The 25,394-nt window shown below is 41.8% G+C and overlaps 1 protein-coding gene across 1 annotated transcript in view; it reads left to right on the top strand.

The window, feature by feature from the left end:
- Positions 1 to 20,997, top strand: part of LOC149864211 (pancreatic alpha-amylase-like) — a 29,747-nt gene extending 8,750 nt beyond the window's left edge. Inside the window, exons 2-11 of the mRNA XM_090048837.1 lie at positions 9,154 to 9,369; positions 11,873 to 12,019; positions 12,870 to 13,067; positions 14,159 to 14,389; positions 17,564 to 17,697; positions 17,792 to 17,914; positions 18,002 to 18,101; positions 18,346 to 18,467; positions 18,593 to 18,718; positions 20,503 to 20,997. Coding sequence (XP_089904963.1) covers positions 9,154 to 9,369; positions 11,873 to 12,019; positions 12,870 to 13,067; positions 14,159 to 14,389; positions 17,564 to 17,697; positions 17,792 to 17,914; positions 18,002 to 18,101; positions 18,346 to 18,467; positions 18,593 to 18,718; positions 20,503 to 20,689 — 1,584 coding nt within the window. The 3' untranslated portion in view covers positions 20,690 to 20,997. The remainder of the gene's footprint in view (positions 1 to 9,153; positions 9,370 to 11,872; positions 12,020 to 12,869; positions 13,068 to 14,158; positions 14,390 to 17,563; positions 17,698 to 17,791; positions 17,915 to 18,001; positions 18,102 to 18,345; positions 18,468 to 18,592; positions 18,719 to 20,502) is intronic.
- The last annotated feature ends 4,397 nt before the right edge of the window (positions 20,998 to 25,394 follow it).

Genomic DNA, 25,394 nt, shown 5'->3' with positions numbered 1-25,394 from the left:
TCCCCCTCCCCCCGCCATTCAGTTCCAGCTAGGCAGAAAACCCTAGTCAGCAGCTCTGGTGGAGGGAAGGGGGAGGGAAGGAGAGAAGTGGAGAGAGGCATGGCAGAGGGGCAGTTCAGCAGCTTCCTTGGAGGCTTCTGGAGCACCACTACCTGCTGGTCAGGGATGGTGCAGGCAGGCTCCAGCACCTCCACCCTGACCCATTTGAGGAGTTATCCCTGTGTCTCCAAGTAATTCTTGAAATATGTCTGCATAGTTGATAGAAGACTGGAATTGAAACATTTTGTATTCAGTAGTTTGTGTCACCAATTGTATTGTATCATTCTTTAGCAGACAAAATGCTCTGCTCATACTTGGGTGTTTTTTGCTCTTTGGTGGCACTTTGCTTTCTGAAACTGGATCTAATTTGATTTGTAGGACCAGTGTAGAAGTGTTTCTTGTAGCTACAGTGCTCTAATGCTGTACAGTTTTCACACTGGAGAACCTCAGCTAGATTACAGAAGTGTAGCTTCAGCAATGTGAGTTTGTGACACATTCCATTCTTATTTTATAGGCAAGATATTATAGCAACAATAAAATAGGCAGCTCTGCAGGATCCAGTAAATTTGGTCACTATCATCATTTCTTGTCAGATTATGTTGTTTCAATCAGCTGTTAATCCTGTGTCTTCTAAGTGCTTAGTTTGTCTTAGTTTGTATAGCACACAAGATCACCAATCAGAATGGTGTAGATTCAGGCTGTTGGCCAAATGGAACTTTAAAGCAAGAAGCATGGTTGGAAATGTTTTAAAGTCTCTTTTATGCTGAACTATGTGGTATGCAAGTTGCTTCTACAAACAAGCAACCAAAATATGACATTAGGATAAAAATTCCCATGGGATCAGAAATGTATGACAGCAAGGTGGTGCTATCTGCTAGGAAACAAAGGCAAAATAAATTTTAAAAATCCATTATTAAGTGCTAAGAATAGAAATAGGTTATGTTCAGAGACAAATGTGAATTTAAAAATTGAGTAATAAGTCGAGGTAAATACTTATATCAACCAGGTTTTTGGAGTTTATAAAAGGTCCCTCTTCTAAAATACATTAAATAGCACAATTTAAATATGTTTTGTTTTAATCATGGATCCCAAAGAGAATAACAGAGAGCAAAAATAAGAGAGTACTGTTTACTGACAGGATTTTCAAGGAGTCTTGTAAAGAGTTAAAATCATTTCCATTATTTACTGGATTTTTTAAGTGTTTTCCTTTCGTTTGTTAGTCAGATGACTGATTACAGTTGTACCTCTTCTGAAATGAAGAATGTAAAAATCTGTGAGGAAATAGGAAAACTATTGAAAGTATCTTAAATTTATAACTAAATATATAAATTTCAGTCTGCTTGTAATTTACTTTGTGTACTGAAAGCCTCCTGAATATGACCTAAAATTAATGGTCCTACAAGAACTCCATATTTGGGAATAGTGTATCTTTTAACAAGCGTTAAAAAACTGAAAACTGCAACATTCAGATAACAAATTAATGATTAGAGAAATTCTAAAATGATTACATGGTAATTGAATTACTTTCCTCTGAAGACATCTAAGTTCTGCTTAAGATACATCTCGGATGTAACAGATCTGGTTTCTACATGGCACTTTTGATTAAATTTGACTGTGTTACTCGGTTCACATTAAGCCAGATTAACTGATGAGAAAACAAAATAAGGATCAGTGAGGCAATTGTGCAAGTAAAATGGAGTTACCTCTGATGAGATGCTCTGTCTTTATTGATTTAAAACACATCTAGATCAGTTAAATTATGAAAGCATGCAAGAAGAGTTATTACGGTTTGTGCTGCTTTAGTTCATACATACATGCATACAGCCCTCTTTCCACAAACTTCTTTAAACCATTTTCCATTAAATGCATCTCAAACAGATTTGAAAAACATTTTTAATGTTGGTCAGTGCTGAATTAACAAAATTCTAATCTAGACCTACTGAAATCTTGGAAATTTGCATAGGGTATTATAACACCTTTCTAAAATAAAGTTCAAAACACTAAGATAAGAAAGTAATATTGACAGTCTAATTTTTGTTTCCTGAGAATTTTCATCTTCTGCAATTGTCATGTTTTTTCTGCCTTATTTTTTGTGACATTTGCATATCAACTAGGGCTGTGCAAAATTTCACCAGCTGTTTTGTTTTAATGGTGTTTCAACTCATTTCTCAAAACAGCAAAATCGAAATGAAACTCAAAGGGCTTTAAAACAGCCTTGAAATGAAATGAGGGAAGTCGAAACTTTTCAAAAGTTTTGAAATGTTTCACATTTCAAAGCTCAAGCTGGGTTTCCCTGCAGGAAAACAAAGTAAGGAGAGGGAGGGGGAAGAGAAGGGAAGGACTGTTCTCATATTGACTGTGTAGCTAGCCAGTGACTGTGATTCTTCCCTGAGGTCCTTTCCAATTCCAGTGGTCTGGGGGAGGGATGGAAAAAGGGCATAACAAGCAGCATTGTTTGAACTGGCCTGCTTTCTGCCTTGCGGTCTGACAGTTACTGAGCTATCTTCCAGCAGCTCAGGAGTGTTACACGGCAAAGGCTACTAGTACCATTGATTAGAATGATTCTCTACTTGCTAGCCTAGCAAGTGGGATTCCACAATACCTTTTGCTTTCTTCTATACCCTTTTATTTTATTATTATATTCATTTATTTCTTCTTTTCAATTTTTGAATATTACACTATAGAATTTATATAGGAAACGAGAAGCATTTATATTTATGTCTATACATTTATACTTTGCAGCATCTTGCATACATTTTAGAATTTATATAGGAACAAATATATATAATAAGACACTATGAAATGCACCATGAAACATGGTGGAAAGGCAGCTGGCAAGCCTTCAGAGAGGAGTGGTAGAGGGTAGAGGGAAAAGTATAGTCTCCCCACCCTCCAAACTAAGATGCAGCCTCTTTCCTACAGCTAGCAGGGATGAGGCTTCCAGATGCAGCAAGGAGAAGGGAGCAGTGCCAGTGCCACTGCCTGTGCCTGAGACTGCATCCCCTCCAAGATGAGCAGCCATAAACCCCACCTTCACCACCATGACAACAAGCAGCAGCACCAGCACACATGACAGTCTCCTCTACCCCCATTTCACTTCCCATGCTGAGCCGTCCAGTGCAAGAGGAAGAGCTGGAGCTGAAGCTGGATCTAGAAAAGGAAATTCTGGGGAAGGAGGGGGAAATTTGTGCTCCACACCCCTCAAGCTTCCCCTAGAGCCAGGTTTTCTTGCCCAGAAGGTACTTCAGAGGAGGCTGAGGTAAAGGTTGTGGAGGCAAGCGGCTCAGCTGAGTTGACCCTGTTGCTGTGCCTCTGCCTGCTAAGGAAGGCGATATTGCAGTGACACATAGACCCACACCCCAGAAGCGAGCAGGTAGCATGGTGTGGGATCATTTTGAGCTGGCAGATGATCCCACGTATGCTATCCACCTGCACTGCTGAGCCAAAACCAGCCAGGGAACAAAACACATGAGCACCACAGGGATGCTGATACATCTCTGCAGGCACCACCCGCTTGCCCTTGCTCTTCTTTAGCATGGCACCAGTGGGAGTGTACCCAAAGGGAAGTCCCCCTCTTGCTCTAAAGCCCCTGTACCTCCCAAGCAGAGGCAGACCACCCTGGAACAGTCAGGGAAAGAAGGATAGAAAGGGGGATGCGTTGCAAGGGCAAGCAAGATCACCCAGAGCATTGGGGAGATGTTTGGTATCGATGGCCAGTCCTGCTTAGTTGAGCAGCCAGGGTTAAGGCGGCTCATGGCACTTGTGGCCCCATCCTACCAAGTGCCCACATGCGCCACCTTCAGTAGGACAGTGTTACCCTCCCTGTATGAGTCATGCAGGGAGTACTTGAGGGAGGAGCTGCATAAGGCAGGGCTGCAGGTGGCCTTACACTTCACCTCAGACATCTGGAGCAGCTGGGGTGGAGAGTACACGTACCTCTCTGTCACAGGGCACTGGTGTGACCAGTCAGGCCGTCAGTGAGCTCTCCTTCAAGCCGAGGTGATGGATGAGTCCAACATGGCAACAGAGATTGTGGGCGCCATGAACCACTTGGTGCAGAGGTGGCTCACTGGGCAGGGTGAACTCACCTGCAGCTTCATGGTCACCAACAATGGGACCAATATGGTCAAGGTGGTCCATAATGCCAACTTTGTTGGCATCCATTGTGTGGCACACAAGTTCCACCTCATTGTCATGGGTGCCTTGGAGGGGGGCAGGGCTGCTGGTGATGGCACTAGCAAGCTCATTTTGAAATGCAGGAAGGTGGCAGGATACTTCCACCAGAGCATCATGGAAGCAAGATGCTGTGGGACAAACAAGCAGAGCTGAACATCCCACAGCACAAAATCGTGCAGGACGTTGAGACTTGATGGAACTCCACGTACCTGATGCTCAAGATGTTGGTGAAGCAACAGAAGACCATCCATGAGATGGCCTTGCTTGGGGAGATTTGGATCAGCAGCCCCCTTAACAGAGCTGAGTGGGATACCATCTCCCAGATGGTGGTGGTCTTCAAGCCCTTCCTCGAGGCCACTGAGACCCTCAGCACTCCACTGATGCCCTCCTTAGCCAGATGATTCCTGTAGTGAAGGAACTGAAAAGCCAAATGGAGAGCTTCCAGGGGATCACTGTTCCTGGCTAGGACAAGCTGCTGTCAGTAGACATGCAGGCACTGGGGAGGCAGCTGAAGGAGAGCATCAGGAAATGGCTTGAACTCTTGCAGTCCAGTATGGCTCATGTAGCAGCATATGCAGCAGCCAAACCCTGGATCAGTGAATGGAGGTGCTGGTGAAGACAGTCAGAGAGGCAGAATGGTGGAGGCAGGTACACATGGAAGAGGGGGATCCACTGTCCCATGCTAGAACACCATCCACCAGCCAGTCTCCTCCTCCACGACAGGCACTGCCAATGTGGGCCAAGGGCATGGTTCCATGGTGGGGTCCAGATGCACCAGATCCCCATCAGGCAGGTAGCACTCTGGCCTTGGTGGCTGCCTATTTCGCCGAGGATGTGGAGCTGCTGCTGTGCAATCCCTTGGCCTATTGGGTAAGTTGCAGACAGATGTGGCCAGATCTGGCCATTATTGCCCACAAACACCTGTCCTGTCCACTGACCAGTGTTCCAAGTGAGAGAATTCAACATTGATGGGGATGTAGTGATACCCCACTGCACCTGTTTGGATCCTGGTTTGGTGGAGCAGCTGGTGTTCCTCAAGGTGAACCTCCTGCTGCTGATATTCCCGAAGCTCCAGGTGTAGGCAGAACGAATGCCACCCTCTTCACTCTGTCCATACCTATTTCCATTTTTAATTTTTTAAAAGCCATTTAATGGGGCTCTCAGAGCTGGAAGTGGCACTTACTCCATCACCAGCCAGCAGGGGAAGAACATATTCCTCCTGAGCTTCCATGCCAGGACAAACTTGGAAGTTTGGACTGGGGTATGGAGAAGCCGAAGGCCCCAGATCCTGGGCATAACTGCTAAAACTGCACTCTGCCAGGGTTGGGCAGGCCTGGTGGGACTGCTGGTGGCACAGCAGCCCCAGGAAATGCCAGGACCGAGGATCTCCCTGGTGAAAGATGGGTAGGAAGTGCCATAATCTCTAGCTAACACATGCACACACACAGTCCTGGCCTGTCACATCTTGGACAGGCTTGAGGCTTGCTGGTTGCATTGGAGTTGTGAGGCTCCAAGTGAGCTCAGCCAACTTTCGGGTTGAAAAACCCTTTGTCAGGCTGAGGAAGCACTTGCAGTTGGTGTGTGTGTAATGCTGTTCCTGGATGGCAGGAATAGTAAAGAAGCCAGAGGCTGGCATGCAATGCAGGCAAGAAAGGCAGCCAGTGAAAATGGAAATGGAGGCATGATGGGGTGAGGGACAGGCTAGGCTCAGGTGGGGGAAGAGGGATGTTAGCAGCACAGGTAAAAGTGGAGAGGTACCTGGGGAGTCAGCTGTCTGGTGGGTTGTAGCATGTCAGAATTCAAATGTCTATATTGAGTCCATGACTTTCTGTACCTAGGAGACTGATGAAGTTCAGTAAATAGGCTTATCTGTGAAAAGTGGTTTGTAAATTCTCTTTGAGATCAGGCCTGAGAGATTGGAGACAGGTGGTGTTTATTCTGTTGTTCTCTTTGATAGATTTTTGGTATGCGCTCATTCTGGTGCACTGTTATTGCTTGGTGTCTCCACTTATTTTCCATCAGGGTGCTTGATCTCCACTTTTATGCTTCCCCATTATAGCCTATGGGCAAAATGTCGAAACAGCTTTGCAACAGTGAAACAGTTTCAACGAAACAAAATGCAACAGTGGTTTTGAAATTAAATTAAACTCTAAATGAAACGCTGTCCCATCAAAATGTCAAAATGGAAGTTGAAATGGAACGGTGCTATTTCACCCAGCTCTAATATCAACTTATACCAGACATGTTTTAATTCAGCTAACACATTAGTTAGAACCATATATTTAAAATAAGCTTAAAAGACTGACGTTTGTTAATATGTGAATTGGGAGAAGACATCTTGAGATTGGGAAAGGCTGCATGATTTCGGAGAATTCAACACTCACTTATTCCTTGCCCTGCTCTGTTGTAAGTAAGCCCACTATAAGTGTCATTTCCCTTTTTTTTTCTTTTTGCGGGGAGGGTTTTTTTGCTTTGTTTTTTTACCAAGCAGAAAAAAGTGACCACTCTGTAATCTCCAGAAGGTTTCAATCTGATTTTCAGAGTCAACCTCTCTTGTATCTTTTCAGTTGAAATCTTGTGAGCCCTCTCCATCAACCTGGAGTAGTGGGGTCTTTCTGGTCTTTACATTCTATTTACAAGCACTCCGGAGCTAGAATTGTTAGGATGTATTGGGGTTTTCAAAATCTCCTAGTGAATTTTGATCAATCATCCACCTCATCGCAAGGAACTCATTATACTTGCCCATTAAACCTCCTGCCAGACTTTTTTTTTTTGGTTATTTTTTTGCTATTTTATAGCTTTTGTCACGTTTTATCTGCATCATTACTTTGATGGCCCAGAACATATAACTGTTCTCTTGTAGCTAAAACTATGCAACTCTCTAAAAAAAAAAAAGCATGAAATTGCTTGACTTTACTAGCAGCAATGTCCAAAACAAAATGCAACTCAAATGGCTAGAAAAGAAAATGTTTGAAAGTGTCATAAAAGATTGTTGGACCTGTAAATGGTGTCATCCCGCCCCCCTCCATAGAAAATCAAAGATATAGGAGTTACGTTGTGTATTCTTGCTTTTTGTTAGACATGCTTCCAGTCAAAGCAAAGAACCCATATCATGTGAACAAGCTGACATAACACAAGGATCAATACAGAAAATGAACCCTGCTCATAAACGATTCCTAGGCTGAAACATGTTCTAAACTAACAGTTGCAAATAAATAATTTCATTAATCTGTTTTGTTCATAAGCAGAAAATATGGGCAAAAATTGTTAAATGATTCATTCTAAGTAGCTCTTTTCCCAATTATGACAAATAAAAGGACAGCTGATAGCAACAGTAACTGGCACACTTCAATTAAACAAGTTTGAAAGAATGAAACAACAAAGATTGAGACAGGTTGCTTTTCTTCTTCAATAATTTTATTCCAAGTAAAGAGAGGATTGTTAGATAGTAGAAAGTTTATTTGACTTTTACATAGACCTTGTCTCATTCTACCACATCATACCAGATTACAGTTTTTAGTAGCCTTTTCCCAGTTTATTTAAAAGTGAAGACCTTGTGAGAAACCCAAAAAATTAAGCCTTCACAGTCTGTGCTTTTTGAGTTGATTTAACATGAGCTTGTAAGATGGGATTCCAGAATGGCAGTCCCATGGAGCATGGCCATTTGATAGCAGCCTTTAATTGCCTGAAGGGTGGTTCCAAGGAAGATGGAACTAGACTGTTGTCAATGGTGACAGATTACAAAATAAGGAGCAATGGTCTTAAGTTGCAGCAAGAGAGGTTTAGTTTGAGTATTAGGAAAAAAAAAACTTTCTCACTAGGAGGGTAGTGAAGCACTGAAACAGGTTACCTAGAAAGATGATGGAATCTCCATCTTTGGAGGTTTTTAAGGGCTGGCTTGACAAAGCCTTAGCTGAAATGATCTAGTTGGGGATGGTCCTGCTTTGAGGTCCCTTCTAACCCTAATTGTTTATGTTTCTATGAGATTATGCTGGAGCAGCAGCCACAGAAACATCCCTAGTCTGTTGAGTCTCTAGTAGGAGTCCCCAATCAGGTGGCCCCTGCCCCTGCCCCTGCCCTCTCTTGCCCTCAGTACCTGCTTCCCTTCCCCCCATAAACCTTGCCCACAGTGCCAAAATCCCCAGGTACATCTCGTTAGTGTTATATAACTGAGTGCTAGGTTCAGGTTTGATTTTGTCAACGAGGGTATGGATGTTTGTATGTTTCAGCCACTCTGAAAGCAGAGGGGAATGGCTGCTTGAGAACACATTCTGATTTAACTTACATTTGCATGATCTTGTGCTGATACAGAGTTAGTTAAATTACCCTAATTTTGACCCTGTATGAAACATGGTTAATGCTGGAGCAGTTTTGCTAGTTGTAGCACTACAGCATCATGCAACTCTGTCAGTTGCATTTAAAGAGCTTGTATCATTATCCTTTGACATTGGTATAACTGTTGTGTCTGTCTACAGGCGCACCACAGCTCTCTGAAATACTGAATTTTCAGACAGCATTAAGAAATAAAAGTGTTAATGTCTTATCTGTGTGCACAAGGTGTACTGCTTTAACTATAACGATACAGTTAAAAGTAGCCTGAATTTACTCATATGCAAGCACTTATAAAACTCTCTGGAAGAAAAACAAGCTATGTTCCACCTTTGTCAGTATAACTATGGCCACATTAAGAGTGGGATGAATATAATTAGAACAAACAAACAAAAATCTGCTAAGATACTAAAGAAAACACAAACCAGGCCTGAGTCCTACCTAGTAACATGTATTAAAGTTTGTTATTGTGACAAGTTGTGGTATACCTTCTCTGGATGATGATTCTAAAATAGTCCAACAAAAGGTCAACAAGTTAAACAAATAACATGCAAAAATAGCCAATCATTTAAATGTTTAATTTGTAACATGTACTTTGCCCTCTTTCAGGAATTCAAATATGTACTGAGAAAAGCAGAATCTATTATTGAAATCACCATGAGGATCCTCTTTTTGCTAGCAACTGTAGCACTTGGTTGGGCACAATACAATCCAAATACAAGACCTGGGAGGACATCTATTGTCCATCTCTTTGAATGGAGTTGGACTGATATTGCTCTTGAATGTGAACGCTACTTAGCACCTAATGGGTTTGGTGGAGTTCAGGTATGTAGCCTTATATTAGCAGACTAACATTGCTTCATAGCTTACATAACTTTTTCACTAATTTAAATTTTAAATCTAATTTAACAAAGCATAGGCTTTAAGTAAGGAAAAGAAAACCAGTATATTTCTAAAAGGTATGTTTCTAAATTTGCTATAATCAAGGGGATAATTTATTTCAGCATTCCAAAAGGTATATATTTTGTATTCTGTCACTGAAATTCTAATTCCTTAATATGCAAAGTACCAAATGAATCTTTATTTACTGCTGTGAAGACTGGGAGATCCATTATTATTTTAAGATGATCATCTATACCTTATTTTATCTGTATGATGTTATGCTGCCTGATTACAGTTAAATTAAAGGAAGTTTTTAAGGCAGGAATAAAAAAGAAACAAAACAATGACAGACAAAGTACCTTCAGAAAGAAGGCTGCTTAAGCAAAAACTAGATTCAGCCAAGAATTGGAAAATGCCCATCTGCTTAGCTCCAGCAAACTTATTTTTTTCCAAGCTAAACCCCAATATCAGAATGCCACTAAATGAAAGTTTTCAAACTTTTTAAAGGAGTGTACTCCTTCTGGTGGGTACCCCTCCTGGACTGTACCCACTGGACAAGCAGTGGGGGGATCCCCCAGCAGCCGGTTGACGAGCAGGGAAGGGGTCCCCAGGCAGCCGGTTGATGAGCAGGGGAGGGGGGTCCCCCAGGAGCCTGTTGACTGGGGGGAATGCTAGTGCTGCTGCTGCCTGCTACTGCCGGCAGGCAATGGCAATGCGTGGCGGCAGCAGCTAGGCATGGTGCATGGTGGTGCACTTCCCTAGTACCCCCACTTCCCCAAGTACCACCAGGGATACACGTACTCACAGTTGACAACTCCTGAGCTAACCCATTTTAAACTCCTGGAAGTGCAAATGAATGTTAAATAGTTAGTATTTTTGATTGTGAGCCAGTATCACCGTTTTAAACTGTGAGGATGTACCTGTGATTAGGACATGGGATCATGGGATTATTCTGCACTACTTTCTTATTGATATAGGAGTATGCATGCACACATAGCATTTTGCAAGGGGTACCTTGAGCCTTAAAGAGTTGAGAATCACTAGCCATATCTACATGAGACACATTAATGTGCATTAACCTAATTTTACAATGCAGCATGGGCACACATCTACATGTGTGCACCCTACTCCCACTGCCCCCCCCCACCTGGCCCTGAGAGGAGATCTTGTAGCACCTTGTGCCCACCAAACCCCTGTGCCTGGCCCCCGTCCTGGACATACTGCCACCCACCTGGCCCCAGCCACACTGCTTTCTCCCATACCACGTACTTGAAGACCTGGCCGTGCATGAAGCTGCCACCCACTTACCATGGCCCCCAGACCCACAGGGAAACATCCTAAGCCTGACATACTGGACACCTGCTCTGGGGCTTTCCCTGCATCACCACCATGGCCCCCCACTCTGGGCTGGAGCACCAAAAATATTGTAGCTTTCTATTTGTAAGTAGCTTTCCATTTGTAAATAGTTTTCCATTTGTAAGTGAATTTTTTATTGTTGGTGGGTGGGGAGGGTGGCAGAAGGGCTCTGTTGGTTGAGGGGGTGGGGGTAGAGGGCTCTGTTTGTTATGGGGGAAGGGATGGGGGTGGGTGTTGTTAGGGAAATAAAGTATTTTTGTTTCAACCATGTCTGTATCCTGAGAGTGGTGCTGGAAGTGGGTAGGGGGTAAGAGGTGTGTGACCAGTGAGGCAGGTGAGCTGAAGAAGGGAGTGCAGGAGGAGAGGGTTGGCCAGGGCCTTCCACAGCCAGTGCCCTGACCTCTGCTAGCAGGTGTGCTGCTTTCCTGGGGTCTGGGCAGTGGGACCTGCTGGGGCCAGCATCACCATAGCTAGCAGGAGTGTGGGGGGCTGGTTGTCATGGGCAGGGGCTGGAGTAGCCATGGCATGGGGAGGCAGGTGGGCAAAGAGGGAGCTGTCTTGTGCTGCCCTGAATTGGGCATAAAGCTCCTTGGCAGGGAAGGGGCTGTCCAGGGATCAGAGTTCCCAAGATCATAGAATCATAAAAAGAAGGACCGGAAGGGACCTATAAGATCACCAAGTCCGGTCCCCTGCCATGGGTCAGAGGTAATTGGTCTCAAATGAGCTCAGCAAGGTATTTGTCCAGCCTGCTTTTAAAGTGCTGGCAGCTCACTTTAGTTTCAACATGGTAGCCATGTGGCTGGAGGCTGGAGCTCCTCCCAGTAGCCTCAGGGGGACATGGCAAGACTAGAGGGAACTGGTGCTAACTTTAGTGCCAGTTGCCTGCACATGTAGACACCTGCCAAAAATCAGTTACAGCACATTAGGCTAATGCACAGTAACTTTAATCATGACTAACTTCATGTGTAGATGCACTCACTGTGTAAGAGTGATAGAAGGCCTGATTCTCTGTCTTTGTGTTCTTTTTAATAGATTTGTGAACAGATAAATAATGATGATGCATTATCAAGTGACATCATTTCATTCACAGATATCTCCTCCAAGTGAAAATGTTATCATTACTAATCCATGGAGACCCTGGTGGGAAAGATACCAGCCAATCAGCTACAAGCTTTGTACACGATCTGGTAATGAAGATGAATTTATAGACATGGTAACCAGATGCAATAACGTTAGTGTAAGTGTTATTTGAAATTCCTCCTATGTTAATAGTGTGGAGGATACGGAAGGTATTTTAGGTCTGAAGGCTTGCTTAGCCCATTAGAAGTGAGGAAAAGCATTTCAGCCATTGCCTATTCCTAACAATTAGTTATAAGTGAAAATCTCTCACTTAAACTGAGTTAGGAGCAGTTGGGGATGGAAGGACTCTGCAGTTAGATGCATGGTACATGAAGTCATGTTATTTTTTATTACCATATTAATGGTGGTCTGTAAATTGTTAGCATTCAAAATCAGCGATGTTAAAGGGAACTTGAGAGGAAAGCTATGGGCATGTCAGAGGAAAAAGAAGCACATTTGTCCCCAAAACAGTCTCTCTCTCACTTTAACAGTGAGATGCATATCATAGAATGGCGTCATTGGTGCTGGATATTTAGGAAAATACATTAGGAAAAATACACAAATAATATTTAATGAAGGAAAGCATTTTAAATGGAAAAAGGAAAGGTGTGCATAATGAAAAGCAGGGATGGACAACCTGTTACATGGCATGTGACAGACCAGGGAGGGGACAGGCAGTACAGTGGCAGACGCAGCAGGGAGCAGAAAACAAAGCAGCAGATTGGGCAGGGAGCACAGAGAAGGAAGGAAGCAAAGAGCAAAAGAGCAGACCAGGCAAGGAGCACTGGGTAGGGAAGGGAACAGCCAATCCGACTGGGGAAAGGTATCAGAGTGGGACAAATTTGTGGCACACCTGCCTAAAAGATTGGCCCCTACTGATCAAAAAAGTGGAGGCTGGGGGAATAATACAGTCAATGACAGTCCAGAAAATGGTTCCATTAAAATGAAGTGTAAACTCTGCTCTTTAGGTTCATATTTATGTGGATGCTGTAGTAAACCACATGTGTGGATCTGGTCTTGGCTCTGAAAACAATGCAACCTGTGGAAGTTATTTCAATGCAAAGACAAGAGATTTTCCTGCTGTGCCGTACTCAGGCTGGGACTTTAATGATGGCAAGTGTAAAACTGGAAGTGGGGACATCGAAAATTACTGGGATCTTGAACAGGTAAACTGAACTGTGAAATATATTTTTCTCTTTCTTTCCCCATGTTTTTCCTTTCCCACTCTTCCTCACTAGTCTTATTAGTAAAACTGAGGTGTTTACTGGTCAGAGAATAGCTCAGAACAATAGAGAGAAAATACCTTACATAACATAGTCTCCTGTTTATTTAATTAATGAAAGTGATTAAAACAGCATAAATAACATAGGAGAATAGGACCTACAGAAATATTGAAACTGGGAAAATAAGTCCTTGGCAATCACTATTGAAGTTCTAGTTATTTCTGTTTGTGATTAGGCAATAATTTTCTTATAAATTACTGTGTTTTTCAAGATAATTAAAAAGTAATCTCTGTAAATAAGATTTATGCATTGGGATCTGGAGCCTTTTAGAAGCATTTGAAATGCCAACTGCAGTTGGATGCGTAAGGTATATAATGTTGTTTTCATTGTCAAGTGGGTTTTGAATTTCTTTCAAAATTGGATTTCAAATCTAATTAATCTCAAGTGTGCATCAGAAATTAACTTTCCACATATATTCTAAAAATACTTTTATTTCAAGGAAAATTCATGTCAGTAAACTTATAATATTTCTAACTGGAAAGAGACAAAAAGGGCATAAACAAGGTGAATGTGTTTCAAATTTTAAAATGATATTTATGGAAAACTTTTGGAATTAATCCACTTCCAAGAAAATATCACATGCATGTCAAGAGAAAAGTAACATGTGCTCTGGAAGCAAACAACATTGTTTTGTCTGTAAATAATGTGAAGTAAAAATGGCTTCTATTAGTGATCTATGTTTACCTGAAAAATGTCTGAGTACAGAATTAATTGAGTTCTTTTCAGTTCTTTTTTTCTCTAAATCACAAAGTAAGTGTAAAATATTATTAACAATGCCTATTATCTGCCAATATAAACAATTGTACTGCATAACACGTAGCGGAGATTTGGGCCTAACAGATAAACCGGGGATTTGTTAATCCTCCATTGTGATGTGACTTCCAATGACAAATGAAAAAAAGATGTTTAGAACACTAGATTTATCATGTTGTATTAAAAAGGATTCAAATCAACGTCTAGGCTTTTTTAAACAGGTCCGTGACTGCCGTCTGGTTAGTCTTCTTGATCTTGCACTGGAGAAAGACTACGTACGCTCAAAGATTGCTGAATACATGAACTACCTCATTGATATTGGTGTAGCAGGCTTCAGAATTGATGCTACCAAGCACATGTGGCCTGGGGACATGAAGGCAATTTTAGATAAACTGAAAGATTTAAATACCGATTGGTTTCCTTCAGGATCAAGACCTTTCATTTACCAAGAGGTAATTTACTTTTATTTTTTTCTAAAGCAACAATGGTTGTTTTTATCCAAATACAGTGTGTGCTCAATCCTGCTTTAGTTTTTTGTTGAATCTGTACCCAAGTGTTCAGCACCTTGCAGAACTGCAGCTCCTGTGAATTGAGGCAGAGACTTAAGATCTAAATATTCATGTGCAGTGTTTGGTTTCCACAACTGGATTCTTCTGGTTTAGAAGTCACAATACCTTGGAAACAGTTGGGGTGAAATACAGGTCTCACTGAGATCCACGTCAAAACCTGACCTCCGTGGAGAGAAGACTTCCCACTTGGCTTTTATGCATACTCACACTTTAAATACGTAAATGGTACATTAAGAGAATCAGGTCTCAGAAGTTTAATTTCCTGTTGCTGTAATCTGTGCTATCTGGCAGTCTCTTAAATTTCAGTGAAAAGGTTAGAACTGCAATGAAGCTGATTAGGAGTCAATTGCAGTTGACTTCAGCTGGGCTCTCAGGGAGAATATTTCATTTCAGAAGCAGTATGTGTCAGTTTTCTATTTTTTTCCTTTTCTTGAAATTTTTAGCTCATGTAGAAATTTTGATACAAAAATACCCTTCCCCCCGTTGGAAACAATTTGGAATTTGTTTTCTTTCAAATTTAATTTAAAAAATTGGTCAGTTCCAGTTGTTGGGTTTTATTCCTTGTTCCAACCCCTCCTTCATCCAGCCCTTCCTCATTCCAGTCCCTCCTCCTTGCATCCAGCTCTCACTAATTGAATGTTGCACCACTTTTATCTGTAAATGAGAAAATAGAAAAAGAAATAAAAATTCACTGGTCTTTACATAACAAAGCACAGAAAAGCCTAAGGAATAGCGCTATACCTAACTGGATAAATAACCTCTTCTCCTAAAATTGGCATTAGATATAAACAGAGATCCTTATAAGAAGTAGGAAATGAGTTCAAAAACAAGGTTATTGTTTATCTTTAAACTACTTATGGCAATGCTCACTTTACATTTTAGGAACTAAGTCAGGATGAGTTAAAATTAGTAGTTACAGTGGGCTTTAGTCATAAGGAAGGAGAGATAAAGCGAGAGAATAAGGGAGAGGAAATGGGTGTGCTATGCAGTGGCAGGGAAATCAGGTTTACAGATGCATTTAGTTTTTCTGCTGTACCTAAATGTATGCTTTTCTGTTGATTTCAGTAAGGAATATAAGATAAGATAAGGGGACACAGGCAAGATGGGTAACAGGAATGAATGTATGGAAATAGATATTACCATATTGGGGATGAAAGCAGAACTCAAATAGTTTAATATGTTTGGGTCAAAGAAACTGGATAATTTCCATTAAAGAAAATGTGAACAATAACACATGGAATTACAAGTCTGATAGCAAGGTATTCTAATGAATCAGTTTTTTTCTAGGTATGGTAACATATGCTTGGAAAACAGAAATTTATTATGTGAATAAGAATATATTGTATACAAAAGCTTGTCTAAGTCTATCCCAATCATTCAGTTGTTCCAATAAAAAATGTCATCCACAAACACCTTTGCTTCTTGCAAATATATATATATACACTTAAGAAAGGGGTGGGGATGGAGGGAATGATCCAGGGCAGTACAGTCTCTTTGGCCTGACCTCCAAGACTTTAGAATGAATTTGGAAGGAAAGAATAATTAGACACAGAAATAAATACAAAACTGGGATAAAATGTAACACGAGCCGATGAAAAGTAGATCATGCTAAACTAGCACAAAAGCTTCCTTTGTGTAAGAGGTCAGCTATCAAGGGAAATGTGGTAGATCTAATCTGTCTTGATATCTGCTAATGTATTTGAAGATGGTGCCACATGGGAAATACTTGTGAAGATAGAGGTGAGGATTAATATAAGAATTGAAAGGTGTGTTAGAAACTGACTAAGGGGATTTAAAGGCTAAATGACTAACTTGTTTATATTGAAAGCAGAACTAGTGTCCTGTAGGGAGGTTACTAGTGGAGCTTCTAAAATATCAGTCTTAAACCTAATCTTATTTAATATTTTGATTAGCAACACTGGTGCACAATACAGGACCTTGCTAATTAAATTTATTGATAGTTGGAAGATTATTATCAGTACAGAAGAGGACTGAGATATTCTATAGAAAGAACTGAATGACCCTGAGGACTGGACTATAAATGGGATGAAATTTAATAACACAAAGGAAAACTCACCAAGTCCAAGATGACTTGGACTTTAAGACAACCCACCACTATTTAAATTCTTCACAAGGGAAATTTATAAATTTATAATTTTCCTAGTAAATAACCTAATTATCATCCTAAATTTGTCCCTGGGCTGGAGCTGGGGATGCAGCAGCCACCTGCTGCCCTACCTTGTACTCAAATCCAAGACAAAAGGATTTTTTCCCTATGCTGAATGAAAACCAAAACCTTGCTTTTGATTCAAATAAATATGGTAATTTGCCAAATTAGTCAATCTGAGCTCAGGCAGAAGATAGGAAACAAGTTAGTTTCTGAAGTACCACCCTGCTCTGTTTTCTGCCTATAAATACATGGGGGAAGTAAACAGAGAAGAGCCATTTAAGCTAAAACCATTAAATAACAAGGTTACCAGAACAACAAGGAAATCCAAATTGCTATGAAATGGTAGCCAGGATATTACAAGGAGAGATTTTTGACAAGGCTAGTGGAAACAGGAAACCCACCTTATTTTGGTATGCAACTCGACCACTATATTAACAGCTTTGTGTTATGCGGTTGTTTGTGTTAGTATAGAACACACAGTGACTTGGGAAACCTATCAGATTCCTAATTATCTCTAGGAGAGCTAATAATTTAAAATGTTAATTCAATTTATGGACCCAAATCTCTTAGCAATGGCCCCTTAATGTCAAAACTGTGATTTTATTCTCTTTATCCTCAAACTGCTCATTTTGATTATGGCGATGGTGATTTATTTCCTAAATCTACTACTCATGGCAATGATGTTGGGGAAAAACCAGGCATTCTTAATTTTGCTCAACAACACTGCATTTTTAAAGAAATAGTTAGCTGGAGATTAGCAAATAAACTGAAGCATTTCTGTTGTCCCAACTGACTTTTTCTCACCTAAATCTACCATTTGGAGTTATTTGCTATATGTCCTTTTCAATACTCTGGAGTATATAACCAACATTTTTCACTTCAACCAGGTAATTGACTTAGGTGGAGAATCAATCAAAAGCAGCGAGTACTTTGAAAATGGCCGAGTGACTGAATTCAAATATGGTGCAAAACTGGGGACAGTCATACGGAAATGGAATGGAGAAAAGATGGCTTATTTAAGGTGAAAAAACAAAAATCTTTTACTCTAATCACTACAATCCAGCATGCATAAATGATTATTTTCAAAGGATCTAACTCTTCCATTGTCTGCTTAGGAACTGGGGAGAAGGCTGGGGATTTATGCCTTCTGATAAAGCACTTGTCTTTGTGGATAATCATGACAACCAGAGAGGACACGGTGCAGGTGGAGCCTCCATTTTAACCTTCTGGGATTCCAGGTGAGGGTCATCTGTGTGAACCTGTCTTTCTTTTCATTGTTTCCCATTCCTTATTCTCATTTCATTATTTTTTTTTTTTTACTTCAGACAATATAAAATGGCAATGGGCTTCATGCTTGCCCATCCTTATGGATTTACACGTGTGATGTCAAGTTTTCGGTGGCCAAGATATTTCCAGAATGGAAAGGTATGTTTCTATCATTTGGAAATAAATTGAGTAGAATAAAATGGACCCCTGTGTGGAGGGACAGTACAGGACCGACACCTTAGGACAGGATTAGAACTTGAGTGATTGTTGAGCCTTGCATTTCCTCTGTGTGTGGGAATGAATTTTACTCTGAATGTTACAGCTGGCCTTACCACCCTTGCTAGCTGCCACCCGCCATCCCCAGCAGATTAATTCAGTGTTCTATTTTTATGTTTAACAAAAGGATATTAATGATTGGATGGGACCACCAAGCTTTGAGGATGGAACAACCAAACCTGTTACAATTAATCCAGATACCACTTGTGGAAATGGCTGGGTCTGTGAACATCGATGGCGCCAAATAAGGTAGGACACAGTAGAGGTAAATTTAAATACAGGTAATATAGTTCCCCATGTGTTTTTTCACCGGATGGTAGAGGTGCAGAGGGTATATTTTCATGTTGGTCAAGTCCATGCATTTCTTTTTTCAGGAACATGGTTATTTTCCGAAATGTGGTTGATGGACAACCTTTCTCTAACTGGTGGGACAATAATAGCAATCAAGTGGCCTTTGGACGTGGAAATAAAGGATTTATTGTTTTCAATAATGATGATTGGTAAGTAGTTGGGGTCAAGAGGTTGAGAAGCAAGGTTATCCCCTGGCCAATGGAAAGAACTGTCTACCACAGTGTTGTAATGGGACCATTCATGGCTCTTATCCCTTTCATGGAGAATTATAAACTATGGGACAGCTCAGAACTATAATCTGTTACAAATTCAGACTTACTTACCTCTTCTGTCCTAAAAGCTCTTTCAAGAAAGTATACCACTCTGCTGCTGTTTCCTGATCATTAGACTCAAACTCAGCAATAAAAAGGCTGGTCAGCTGTATATACCTCATTATGCAGATGAGAGATCTTTGACCATAAATGGGAATCTGTATGGAGAGAAAAATGGGGAAGGGATAAAAGAGATGATTTTAGGGAAGTAAATAGAAAATGGATTGAGAGTAGTGACAGCTATTGGTATTGTTTTTGGCAGTACAGGATCCCACTCAGCCCTGGCGGCCCTAGCTCCCAAACAGCGCACGGCATCCAGCTGAGCCACACTGCACCTGTGCCATGGAGTAGCTGCTGCATAGGTGCCTGGCGGAGGAGGGGCGGCAATCCGTGCTACCCCTGCTGCCCCACGCTATGCTGGGGGGCTCTGCCACAAGCCCTCAGAGGCCCTGATCCCTGCTGCTGCAGCCAATATGTGTGGAGCTTTTCTTTCCTTCTTTCTTTTTTTTTTTTTTTTTTTTAAGTGCTGGGAGGCTGGGGACAGGTGGAGCAGCCACGGCGGCTTCTCCCGTGGCTGCCTCTACCCCAGGAGAGGCAGACACAGCTGGTGGACCTGTGGGAGAACCTGCAATCACCCAGTTGTGCCTGTCTCTGCCTAGCCAATCCGAAACTCTGAATCCCTCTGAATCTCCCTTAATCTTTTCTGAATTGATTCTCTGAATTGGGCCAAATCTCCTCTGAATTGAATTGGTGACCAAAGCTTCACACAACCCTAGTGTGCATACCCTTGGGGGTACCTGGAAAGTGGGGTGGGTGAGTGGGTGGGGACGGAGTGCTGCCACCCACCACCCTGTGCTACTGCCTCCCAGGAGCAGGCGTCACAGCCTCTCTGGGCTGCTGAGGTGCCACCCAGCCGGCTGGACATGGGGGGGGATGGGGGAGCTCGCTGTCACTGCCATCCACCATCCCGCGCCACTGCTGCGTACAAGCCCCCCTTCTGCTCTGTGTCTGGCGGCCACCGCCCCCCCACTCTGCCATAAGTGTACCCAGAAGGGGTACACTATTTAAAAAAGGTTGCAGAACCCTGGTTTAGAGGTACTGGAGTCCCACATCCAGTTTGGAGCTTGATACTTGAAGAAACACATGGACAAAATAAAAATAATCCAGTGGAGAGCAAAAAAAAAAAAAATTGAGAATTAGGAATCCTAACTTAAGAGAAAAGGTTGAAATAACTATTTTGTTTAGAGAGGAGGAAACTTAGGGTGGTTATATGGAGAGTGGTTGTATGGAGGAGACAGAACAAGAAACAATGGTTTTGAATTGCAGCAAAGGAAATTTAGGCTAGATGTTAGGAAGAATTTTCTCACTGTAAGGGTGCTTAAGTATTTGAACAGGCTACCTAAAGAGGCTGTAGAATCTCCTTCCTTGGAAGCTTTTTTTTTAAGAGCAAGTTAGACAAACACTTGATTGGAATATTTTAGAAAGGGATGATCCAACCTTGAGTTTGGGGATGGGAGGGAGGGTGGACTAGAGGCCCACAGTCATCACATGAAGCTTTATAGTCGGACAAGTAGTTGCATTTGCACATCTGAATAACACATTTCATTTCTGCTTTTACATAGGTACTTGAATGTAACACTGCAAACTGGCCTTCCTGCTGGCACTTACTGTGATGTTATTTCTGGAGAAAAGGATGACTACTGCACTGGATTAGAAGTTGATGTTGCTAATGATGGCACAGCTAATTTCCAGATTAGTAATAATGATGAAGATCCTTTCATTGCCATTCACATAGATGCAAAACTTTAATCAAAACTATATACCTCTTACCTTTTGGCTGTGCACCTCCTTCTGTCTTCTCCTTATGTTTTTAGCACACAGGCATGTATAATTCTCTGTCTAGAAATATCTCACAAGGAATAAAAAAGCATAAAAGTATGTTGGTTACACTTTTAATAAAGAAAAACATAATTTCTGTGCTACCGTTATATAGTAATTATCACTAGTGCTAATACAGATTTGTAAGTGCTACCATAATACTAGTAGCATGGTATGGAAATGCAACATTTTATTCACAAGAAGCAAAAGAGAGAAAAATTAAAAAATGAAACACCGAATTTAGGATTACTGACTGGCCTCTTTTTCACTCTCATAAATAACAGAATAAATTAAAAGCAGAGAAAATGGCTGAAACAAAAGCAGCTTTTTTCTCCTGAGCATGTTTACTATATGCTATGCAATGTCTATACAGTTATGAAAAGACACCTTTGAGAAGAAACATTCATTTGCAGCCAGGTTTGAGCTGGGCACAGAATAAGGGAGCCTTGTCATGCTCACTGAAGCTTTTGTGTTTTGGAGCAGACAGGATCCCTACTGGTTTGCTTCTGATAGCAACTCACTGGAAAGCTAACCGGGAGACAAGCTGCTGGCCAAGAAAAAGATGTATTTTGCACTTTTTAACTGGGGTTTTCAAATTATGCTTCACACTTATGGAACTAAGCAGCTCTGTGGGGCAGAGTATCTCCACCTTACTCTGCAGTCTGTCTGAGCTGATATTATGCTTACAGAGTGTGATCTTCTACATTGCTACTATCCTTAGTTTAGTATCACAGTGGAATATTTTATATATGGGTGACAACAAAAGCATGGGAATTTTGTCCAGCTCTTGTAGTATAAATGATCGAGATAGAAAAAGAACAGTGTATGCTATCTGTTTATTTTTATATTTTAGCAATTCAAAGTTGCAATTCAAAGTGCTACAAGCTGAATGCTAGTAATGAAAGTAACATTCCTATTATTTCTGGGGCAAAAGGGATGCACAGATTCCTCTCTCAGGCTTTCCAGCAACCTTTAGACTGGCCTCAGGCATGGTAGTGTGATAAGAACTGACACAAATAGGTTACCATTGTGGAAAGTCAGTAAACAGTTACACAATCAAAGTAAAACTATTAAGCCAGTTCTGCAGAGGATTTTCAATCTAGTCTGAATTTCGTTAGTAGTTATTGCTATGATAGTAACCAAAGCATTTTTGTGGGGGAAAGGGGGCAGAATCCTCTTTTGCCATGTACATGTTTAAATACCACTAAGACCCTGTTTATGCACCTACCTTGCTAAGCACAATTTTACTTGGCTTCTTATTTCACAATTGTACTTACACATGTAGGTGCACTTACATGCCTACACTTCAACCAGGTAAAATGCCATTGCAGTTACTGAGTACACATTATCTCTAAAGGTATACAAAGGCTTCCTGCAACCCCGAGTAATTTTTTTCCACTTCTCTTGTCACCCAAAGTCTGTCTGGGCTTCACAGCTGATTTGGACCTGAAGCACATGTGAGGGGCCACAAGAGCCACATGTGGCTGGTAAGGTAGGGCTGTGTGAGGCTTCAGACAGAGCTTCAGATCCGGAGAAGCTTCGGGCGCTTTGGGGTCCAAAGCAGCACACCCGGGTCAAAGCGCTAGCCTCGTTTGGCTTCCCAAAGCACCTTAGAGCCACCTTGGAGATCCAGCCATAGGGTATAATGGGGGAAAAATAAAATATCTATAACGTTGTTGTTTTTTGTCCGATTTGGACGAAATTTTCAGGGGTGGTAGACTACAGAGAGTATGAAGCCTTCCAAGCTTCAAGAAGATTGGTGTAGGTGTGTGGGGGGAAGAGCTGCCCAAATTCTTGAAAGCAAAACTCATGTCACGTCTAGGCATTACAACATAGCAGGATGAAAACTGCTCTTACTGAGGCCACAAAGGCTGCCAAGTTTCAAGAAGATCGGTGCAGGGGTTTGGGGGCAACTGCACCCCAAATTATTGAAAGCAAAACTGCTGTCACTTCTACGTGTTACAACACAGGGGGGTCAAAACTGCAGGGGTGGTAGCTCTTACTGAGGCCGCAAAGCCTGCCAAGTTTCAATAAAATCGGTGCATAGGTTTGGGGGGAACTGCCCCTCAAGCTGCGGACAAGCAAAACTGGTGCCATGGGTGCTTGTGGGACTGACTGTGTCTATCTTGGGGCATGGAGGGGAGACTGTTGCAGGCCTGGCTGCTAAACTACTGTGTCCCCAGTTACTAATCAATCAATCAATCAATCAATCAATCAATCGTGATTCACTCAGGGACCAGGGACTCCAGGAAACACAGGACCTAGCTACTACATAATGACTTAATGAGCATCAATTAGCACCTACAAAACCAGGCTAAGGAGAAGAAAGAATCAATACAAACAATCTACTGCCACAAGACAGGGACAATCTTGGCACGAGTTTTGCCTGTCAGTAGCTAGGGGTACAGGGCCCCAGAACCCCCCTTCACCCATCTCCTCAACAGCTGGCAGGTGTCGTGGCCACAGTGGGGACTACCATCCCTGCAGCTGTCACCCTGCTGTGCTTTAACACACACACTGTCACCCATGGCACAAGTTTTGCTTGTCCGCGGCTTGAGGTGCAGTTCCCCCCAAACCTCTGCACCTATCTCCTTGAAACTTGGCAGGCTTTGTGGCCTCAGTAAGAGCTACTGTCCTTGCAGTTTTGACCCCCCTGTGTTGTAACACACAGCTGAGTTTGGTTTTCAAGAATCTGGGGTACAGTTCCCCCCCAAACCCCTGAACCGATCTTGAAACTTAGCAGGTTTCATGCTCTCACCAGAGGCTACCATCTCTGCTCGTTGCATCCAAATTGGACAAAAAACAACAAAGTTATAAATATTTCATGGATTCCCCATTATACCCTTTGGCCGGATCTTTGAGGCGGCTCCAAAGTTTCGGAGCCACTTCAGCCAGATCGAAGTGGAAACCTGGTCAGGATTCCTGGATTGGGTTGCGGCCATATGAAGTGGCTGGATCCAAAGCCAGATCGTATCGCTGCCGACTTGCACAGGCTTACTAAAAGGAGAGCGACAGGCAGAGGTAGCAGGAGCCAGGCTGTATTAGAGGTTGATATGTATTCAGCAATTTGCCTCACAGTTAGTCAGTGTGCCTGAGTGCCCTGGCTGAGTGCCGTTTGAGGCCAAAGTTGTGCCCTGGCATTCAGGGTTTCCTGTGGCACCCTTATTTTAACCCTGTGATTCCCTCTCCTGATCAAACTCCCAAATCTGCTGAGTGTCATAGAATCAAGTCCACTTCCTTGCAGTCAACTAAGTTATTTCAGTGCTTTCAACAACAGTGGGGTATGGATTTGTGTGTGCTCTCTAGGGGCCAGAAGTTGGCTTGAATAACAACGTTTTTTTCTGTAAAGTTGGTGGTGTCACAGGAAGATTTTTCCTGTACTTCATAGTTGCAGCCTTATTTATTTGCCTGCTGCCCTCTGCTGCGCTGTTTTGGTTGCTGCTGGTAGAACACCGATTAAACCGCAGCTTTTGCCGTGAGAACACCCTGTTGTGTGGTAGCTTTGATAAATGTCTGTACACTGCCATGCAAAACCATGTTGGATCCAATTTCAAAAACAACCCATTTAGTTTGCTAAAAATATAATGCAACGTGAGCTCTGGTATCACAAGCTTTTCTTAAATAAAGTGTTCAGTATTCAGGGTGTAGCTGTATTGGTTTAGAGGCAAAAGCAATCGCAACTGATGGTAGAGGTGATATCTTTTGTTAGACCAACTAGATGTTCACAAAATTAAAGTTTTTTTTGTAGGTTTTTTTGCAAACATCTAGTTGGTCTAATAAAAGTTAATCACCTCTGCCATGAGTTCTAAATAAAGTGTTACATTTCATATTAGCAAGGATTCTAACTTCTACCTTGAATCATTAAGCAAGACATTTCAAAAGTAAATTAGAAATGCAGGAATAATTAGAGTGTTGTCATTGAGACCAGAAGTCCTGAAAAATCCTTTAAGTCTCAGGTTTGTCTGCTCTCAGATGGTAGAGCAATGGCTGCCAGAGTAGCCAGGAGGGTTCATGGGTAAGAAAGAAACAAGTCTGTGAATGAAGAAAATATTTTTTCTTGAACTAACATATATAGGCAGTTACTATGACAGCAGCATTAGTCCAATGTGGAAGATGTGCTGTTTAAAATGGAAAGTAACAATGTGAAGAAAAAAAGCAAAACTTAACAGTGATGTTCACTTCCTAAACTTCTAGGCTGTATTTCCGTGGAGGGTGATTGGCTGCTTTCTCAGACTTGGTGTGGTGTGTTTAAAATCAGGTATCCTGTCATCAGATGGTTGGGACAAGAGCTCTAGAATATACACAATAATACATTATAAAGATGTTATATCTTTTGATATGTTTCACAGGACAGATTTAGAATGTGAACCTGGCTTATTTTCAGAGCACTTAGCAATGTGGATGCTTCAGCTGCCACTGACACACAGGTCATTAAAGCTATTTCTCAGAGTTGCTCACAAATACACTCCACTGGAGCAAAGCTCCAGTACACACTGCACATTTTTCTCAGCAACCTTCCATACCCTGGAATGGCAAAACAAATGGGGGACAATATTTCATAAACAATAGGTTTGCTTAGTTTCACTTTTTTGTTTTCAGAATATGCAAGTGGAACAGTAATAAGGAAGTCAAGAAC

The sequence above is a fragment of the Crocodylus siamensis genome, chromosome 5, assembly GCF_052110815.1.
Source record: "Crocodylus siamensis isolate JL-2025a chromosome 5, ASM5211081v1, whole genome shotgun sequence".
Classification (NCBI taxonomy): domain Eukaryota; kingdom Metazoa; phylum Chordata; order Crocodylia; family Crocodylidae; genus Crocodylus; species Crocodylus siamensis.
The sequence above is the reverse complement of the archived record's forward strand: the minus strand, read 5'-3'. Positions and strand labels throughout refer to the sequence as shown.